Source organism: Gigantopelta aegis, chromosome 3, assembly GCF_016097555.1.
Source record: "Gigantopelta aegis isolate Gae_Host chromosome 3, Gae_host_genome, whole genome shotgun sequence".
Lineage (NCBI taxonomy): Eukaryota > Metazoa > Mollusca > Gastropoda > Neomphalida > Peltospiridae > Gigantopelta > Gigantopelta aegis.
The window spans coordinates 79168376-79176448 of record NC_054701.1 but is presented as its reverse complement, the minus strand read 5'-3'; the positions used below and the strand labels follow the sequence as shown (position 1 = coordinate 79176448).

At 35.6% G+C, this 8073-nt stretch overlaps 1 protein-coding gene across 1 annotated transcript in view; it reads right to left on the bottom strand.

Annotated features, from left to right (window-relative positions):
• Window positions 1-7845, bottom strand: part of LOC121392865 (HMG box-containing protein 1-like) — a 16392-nt gene extending 8547 nt beyond the window's left edge. The window contains exons 1-5 of the mRNA XM_041523922.1: window positions 7631-7845; window positions 5701-5783; window positions 3060-3186; window positions 1983-2060; window positions 63-193 (exon numbers count right to left, since the gene is read on the bottom strand). Of these exons, the coding sequence (XP_041379856.1) occupies window positions 63-193; window positions 1983-2060; window positions 3060-3186; window positions 5701-5783; window positions 7631-7803 (592 nt within the window). The 5' untranslated portion in view covers window positions 7804-7845. The remainder of the gene's footprint in view (window positions 1-62; window positions 194-1982; window positions 2061-3059; window positions 3187-5700; window positions 5784-7630) is intronic.
• Between the last annotated feature and the right edge of the window lie 228 nt (window positions 7846-8073).

The window sequence follows — 8073 nt, the reverse complement described above, 5'->3', positions numbered from 1 at the left end:
CAGTCGTGGTGCATTGGCTGGAGTGAGAATAATCCCCAGATAAATGCTGAAAGTGTTCGTACCTCGCATAAAACACTGCCAGACTGCGGTGGGCCAGGAGTGGGACCAGAGGGCGCTGTCAGAGTTGGCGTCCTTAGGGGATGATGGGAAGGGAAACGATGATGTCACCTTTGCTTCACTCTCACTAGATTGCCTGAAAATAATAATTAAAAAATATTTTTAAAATTATAATGGACAGAAGATCAAGTTTAACGACACCCTAGATTATTGTTTAATCGATGGCTATTTAGGAGTAGGTTTTTTTTTTAATATTTTAAAAAATATTAATTAAGTTCTTCTGTAAATATTATAACGATGATTTGTCTCACTAAGATGTCCCTTAAAATATCACAAAGTGTTATGTTAGTTGTTTTCTTACAATTTGAGGTTGAAAAAAAGTAGGTTCAAAGTGACAAATTTGATGTTGCAAACTTGGATCAGTGCTGACATTTTCTTCTTGTAAAGCTAGATATATATGAGTGAGTAACCTATTCGTAACACATGTACTATTTTTCTGTAGATGTTCCAAATGTATTTTAAACAAATTGATTTGTAAATGACATAGTATTTTTTTTCCAAGAGTCCAAAAATCAGTGTAAGATATATTTTAAAATAGCTGGAAACTGTTAATTTAAACACGTAAGGGTTCACCATGTACCAATTGGTGGTTCACATTAATTTAAATTTGCATAACCAACACAAAAACAGAAGAACAGTTTGCGTGAAGCCTTAACACAGGCATGCATTTAAAGCCGAATATACTGAAAATAATGCTCGATATTGGTATCGTGTCAATACCGAATACTGTACTCAAACCGAACCTCAAATTTCAATACCGCCCATCTCTACAATTAACCATGGCAACTGGCAATGCCACCGTCGTTTCAATTCTCCTTGGAATTTATTTTGCCATAGAACTTTAAATTTTCTGCCACTTTTCTTAATTATTTATTTTTGTATTACCGTATATTGCCGTGTATTAGCCGACTTTTGAAGTCTAGAAATACTTTCCAAAAGAAGAGAGTCGGCTTATACACGGAGGCAACAAATTGGTTCATAAAATTCCGATTGAAAACACTCCCGACCCCTACTTACAAATTTTGATCAGACCCTTAGAGCCTTTCACAGCTTATGTAACAATAATTTGTGCACAATATAAATAATACACCCCGTCATGCAATATTATGTAGTTTTTTGTTCTTGAATGCATTAATAGTTTGATGAATAATAATAAAAATTACTTGTTTTATTGTCATTTCAATGGTAAAAACGTGTTCCGCCATCTTTGTTTGACACCTCTCTCTATATCATTTTGTAAGCTCTTATTTGATTGGATAACACAATTTTGTGTAAACAACAGCCATGGACCACAGAATCGTTTTTCTGTGTGGAGGGGAAAACAGGGATTAAACATGCCTTAATGAGTTTATTATTTGCTGTCCAGTGAATAATTTAATTACTTATGTGCAATGATATGTGGTTACAGCTTGAATTGTTTATTTTCCTATTATGATTTATCGGTGCTAAATTATTTTTGCACGGCATGGAAGACGTTAACATTGCGATGACGATTACCGTGTCTGTAATAATTAAAGGGGAAAAAAATACAGTGAAAAAGAAAGCACAAGTCTATTTGTTGACAGTATTATTGAAACCAATACAATATACAACTGGACAAAAGATGACTTCGGCTTATACACGAGGCCGATGATTTTGTACTTGATATTTAGGGTCAAACTAAGAGGTCGGCTTATACAAGGAGTCGGCTAAACACAGCAATATACGGTACTCACAAATTAACCCCCCCCTTCTTATCAATTAACTTCAAAACTGGGAGAGACAGTGGAGATTACTGTTCCATGGCATATATTTTCCTTGGCCATTTTCTTAATTGTCTGGGTTGTAAACAGAAGTTTTTATTTAAGAATAAAGTGATTTTTTACCTCTCTTTGACAGAACCATCATTCAGAGAGGTTTTAGATGGAGATGTTGAAAAATCCAAAGTTCGTACAAATGGACCACTATAAAAATATTGAAAACAATTAATAATATGCCACTGGACTTAATATAAACAAATATGTTATTTTAGCAATATATACAGTTTGTATTAATGAAGAATAAAAAAACTCCATCATATGTGATCATGTGGGATACAAAAAGTACACCCGAGATGGTAAAAATTAGACCCGGGATGAGGCTTGCAGAGTCCCAGGGTCGAAGTTCCACCACTGAGGGTGTACTTTTTCTATTCCACATGACCGCATATGATGGAGTCTTTTTCTTTCATCCATTCGATAAATAAACCATTATTTTACATGAACAAACAAAGACTGATGAAAAAGTAACCTCTTTATTTGACCATTTTATCATAAATAAACTACACTATCATATTTTCCGCGTCTGTTTCATGTGTTAAATAAAATTTAACACTACAAATTAACAAGATAGCTTTTATAATGAAGGTTTTAGTAACAAAATATTGATCTAAACCTAACCAACTTTACAAGAATTTAGTTTGAGACAAGTAACAATCTACAAAAGGAATAACTCTAGATTTTATTTCAGTTCATTTCAACTTAGTTTGCGTGCTTATATTCAATTAAGATTCAAGCATGCTGTCCTGGGCACACATGTCAGCTATCTGGACTGTGTGTCCAGGACAGTGGGTTAGTTGTTAGTGATTAGTGAGAGAGAGAAGAGGGTGTAGTGATCTTACACCTACCCACCGAGTTGTTAAAACGTGCTCTGGGTGGGAGCCGGTATCGGGCTGCAAACCCTGTACCAACTGGGGTCAGTCTTATGTCTGGTGGCTTAACCACGACACTACCAAAGCCAGTGAGAAATTATTGTTTTTGTTTTCACTCTAGTATCATCAAACATCAATTCATAAATTCCTCCTGCCCCACACACATCCCCCCCCCCCCCCCACACCCCATGTAGTATAAAAAGTCTAACCAGCCTTAGTCAGAGAATGACTATGAAATGGAACTTGTCCATGGTTCAGTGTTATTTGTTTGTACCTTGGTCTGTCCCACGAGGGCGAGTTCGATTGTAGGAGAGGACTCTGTGGTCCCGTTGCTATGATGGCCAGCTGGTGAAGTTTCTCCATGTTGCCTCCAATTTCTGGCAGGACTAGATCAGTGGAGGCTGAAATCAAAACAAAACAAGCATTCACAAAGTACTGCTAAACCAATACATGTTCCCTTCAGTATCCAGTAACTATTTGTATCTCAAAAGTTTAAGGGCCATAACTCTGTCAAAAATGGGCAAATCCCCATGAAAGTCAACTTGATCTGTATATTTACATGATAAAGCAATACACAAAATTTCAGCTCAATATCTTGAGGTACCGCCAAAAAAAAAGAAAAGAAAAAAAAGGAGCTGAAAAACTACATGTGGTGCAGATAAATGGATGGACAGATAGAGACAAAACCTACAGCCCACTCCAGTTCGACAAATATGGGACTAAAAATCACACCTTCTAGAAAAACGATATACTGATTTTGTAGCAAGAGGTGGACCCATTGGGTTATTCCATTCCAACCAGTGCTCTACAACTGTCATACCAAAGACCAGGGCTAGCTCTGCTACTCACTAATTTACCAATGACAAATCAAAAAGGCAAATGTTATTTTAATTTAGTGAAATAAATATATATAATGATTTATATTTTGTTGGAAATTAACTGTGGGTTTCTGTCATTCTTAACGCTTAATAAATAATTTGACAAAATGTTCTGCTCACCAAGAGCTAACCCTGCCTGTGCTCTACAACTGGCATATCAAAGACTGTGGTGGATATCTCAACCTTTTCACTGCTAGGTATATTTACTGTATGTCCACTTTGTTGATATTTTCTGGTGGAGTTGAAAGGGTAAAACCATCTAATGACCGACAGACAGATAAAAATATATATCTTTAACAATTTTTGATAGTTTGGCATTGAACTTTTATTAAATTATTCTAAATATGCATAGAAGTTTGTTTTGTTTAACGACACCACTAGAGCACAATGATTTATTAAACATCGGCTATTGGATGTCAAGCATTTGGTAATTTTGTAGTCTTAGAAAGGAAAACTGCTAAACTGTTCCACCCTGCATGGGATCTTTTATATGCACCATCCCACAGACAGGATAGCACATACCATAGCCTTTGATATACCCAGACCTGTCAACCCTCCCGGATTCCGCGGGAGTCTCCCGGTATTTGATCAAATCTCCTTGCACCTGTGCGGGAGACAGTTTCTCCTGTTAAATGACATTTTTGTAAGCATAAAAAAAAAATCGAACCTCTTGTCAAAATAACATAAGGGAAGTAACTCTTACCTTTTTTTTCTCATTCGGAAAATGTCGACTACTTTCGGTTTCTGAGAATGTAACAGGCCGAATTGTCCCGACTGTTTAACCTTTGCCGAAGTGAGAATTGTGGGATAGCCTATTTATATTGTTAAAAAAGCACATGGAGTTTATAAAATGACATGTAATTATAATGTTTGTTATCATCGTAATGGCTACGAAGCGTGTTGCCGCTAATTCAACAGGCTGTGTATTGACATTCAGTGTTGCATATATATATATAAACAAAACCAACTATCCAATTTAGTTCTAACAACACCTCTGAATTGTAAAATGTCTTCCCACTGGATTACATAATGCAACTATGACGAATCTGAACTACCAGACTCCGAGTTGACAGCGATACACACGCGATGCTTGTTAAAAAGACCAATTAGCTGTATAAACATACTTGTGTCAGTTAATTTTGTATGTTTGTGCAGTAAAATGTTGGTTATAAGGGTACTCTTCAAGAAATAATTTTTGTACAATTAAAAAATGTTGTGTTTGACAATGACATAAAGTTACTCACGGAAATGGGTATAATTCCGGTATATTTCACACGATGTCCGTAATGAGGTTTTACTTATGATTAATGAAAATACAATGTTTATTGCATCATTATAATGATTTTAAATAAGTACCACGCCACCGTTCTTCATTATAGTAAAAAATGAATATTAATTTATAAGATTTATATAAATTTGTCTTTGGTACTCAGGTATACTAACCACAAATGATAATGTAACGCAACCTGTAAGGCTGTAAGTGTAATACCGTAAATGTACTAATTACATTTTTTATTTCTTGTTCATGTTCTTAACATTTTTGGATAAAATATATATTTTTTTTTTAAATATGTATTAAATCGTAATATTTAAACTTTAAAAACAAAACAAAAAATTTTAAAAAATTTTTTTAATTTTTTTTTTTTTTTTTTTTAATGCCAAGATCTAAGGTTAAGAAGTATATATGACATTATATAGTATTCATATAACTTATTGTAATAATGTCTTTTTTTAAATCTTGCGATTTTGGGTTAAATTGTGTGAATTTAAAAAATCTCCTGCTTTTTGACAAAATCTCCTGCTTTTTCAACACACATCTCCTGCTTTTTCAACACACACCTCCTGCTTTTTCAACACACACCTCCTGCTTTCTCTTGACTAAAGGTTGACAGGTCTGGATATACCAGTCATGGTGCACTGGCTAGAACAAGAAATAGCCTGATTGGCCCACCGACAGGGATCGATCCCAGACCGACCACGCATCAAGCGAGCGCTATACATATACCTGTATGTTACAAAGAAGTAAATATGGGGCACCTGGTTTAGTTTTCTTTTCGGAATGGCCATCAGTGCATTCCTCACATCTTGTTTTAGACGTATGGTATCTGAGACCATTGCAACTAAAAGAAAAAACATGCATGTAAAAACAAATCCACTAAAAATGTGAGAGTAAATACAGAAAAAATATGAATTTAAGTACATTTATATATGAAGTTTCATCGCAAAATGCGATAAATGCCATATTAAAAACCATTGTCAAAACACCACTCAGACACTGTTCACACGTAGACAAACACAAGTTCAAATTCAGTTTTCAGCAAAACACAATACGATTGTCTGAGGATATATCACAGATTGCAGAGAAACTGGAGTTGCTTTTATGGTGGTTTGAAATTAAACATTTTTAGGATTGGGTGTGTATAGTGGCATTTATCGTGTTTTGCAATGAAACTCTTCATATATTCTGTGTTAATAATATAAAAAATACATCAAGTATACTCAGATACTTGTAAATTTCAGGAGTAGTCACTCACAAACTAACTACCACCAACTAACCCTAACCTAAGCATTAACTCACTGTTCTTGGCAAACAGCTCATATAGCTGAGTTGTGTGCCCAGGACAGCATGCTTGAATTTTATGTGCACACATTTTTTAAAAATAAATAAATAATAAATAATTAAAATAAATAAATAAATAAACAAATAAATAAGCAAGGAAGCAAGCTAACAAACACAAACAAGCAAAACACACAAAACAAATTATATCAAATCATGTTAAAATATATATACAACACACGGGTATAGAAAGGTTACACAAAAGGGGTGGAGGCACACACAAACATATGTATACATGTATATAAATATATGTATAAATTTATCAAAACCATCACTACTACTACAAAGTGAGAGGCATATGCTTACTTGCCCCCCCCCCCCCCCCCACACACACACACTTCCATTCCAGCACTGTTGCCATCTGACATTCTATCTTTACCACATACACGTATGTTAGTATGTTACTACTAATATTAAATATACTCCTAGTGTATTAATGTGTACATTATATACATTTATATACTATAAACGTGGAACTGGCACAAACACGGGTTTTCAGTAATTAATTAGGTCTCTAGAGACAGAACTTGATGCCAGACTGGCAAACAAGAGCATTTTCCCAGCTCTCATGTTCTCATCCACGCAGCCATGTCAAAATTAGCTGGCAATCTGCTGCTGGTTACAATACTCATCCGACTTCATTAATGATTAATCATGTTGTTTTGGGCAATGCTTTATACATATCACCCATTACTCTGTTGAATTCTTGGTTTTAGTGATTATGATTGGCTGCCATTAAGGTCTGATCTATCAAAGTTTAGGTTTTTTTTACATTTTAGGGATGTTCCACATTTAAGCAGGAGGGAGGGAGGCTATTGGTTTTACATATCAACCATTTACAATGTTTATTAACATCATGTATGCATAGGGGCAAAGGTGTGACAAATAGGTATTAAAATTAAGTTATAATTATGTTGCCTCCCCTATCACCCCCCAGATTTAAACAATCTTCCTGAGGGAGGAGACCAGAATTCTAAAACTAAAAGGAACCTATTGAACCATTCAGATTTGAAAGGCTACTTCATACTGATCAACTAAAACAAATGCTATTGTTTACATGAAACAGGGGGATTGGATCCACATCTGGCCCAGTGTATGTACCTTTTGAAGATTTTCTACACTTTGTTATGTGAGCCAGGGAGACTGGATGCCCAGATCCACCCATGTGGATACCTTTTGAAAGATTTTCTACAACTGTTTATGGGATTGGTTCCAGTTGTGACACCATTCATCTGCCCCTGTGCATGTACACATACCTTTTAAAAGATTTTCTACATTTGTTTATGTGACGCAAAAGGACTAGAACCCCTTGTGAAACCCTAGTTCTGCCCCTGTGTATGTTCAAAATACCTTTTGAAAGATTTTCTGCACTTCAAGCATCGAAAGGGTTTTTCATTGACGTCGTGAGACTTGACATGGTAGCGGAGACCCGGCAGACTGGTGAACGTTTTCTGGCAGCCCTCGAATGGACACAGTCGGATCTTGTGGTTAGTGTCGCCCTGCGTTCTCAGGAACTCCTGCATACGAGACGTCTTAATGTGTGGCCGCTTGCCTTCCACTCCATACCGCTGCTGGCAAAAACAAGTATAATACAGACACAGGTAAGTGATGATATTCAACCCATATAATATCTACAGTACATGCACAAATGCATACATATATATATATATAATACCCATACATATCTCACCATTTAAGGGGAGCTATATGTACACTTATTACTCATATCGGCTCAAATATATTGGGAAATATTTTTTCGATCTCTACAGTGTGCAGATTGCTTCTACAGCCAC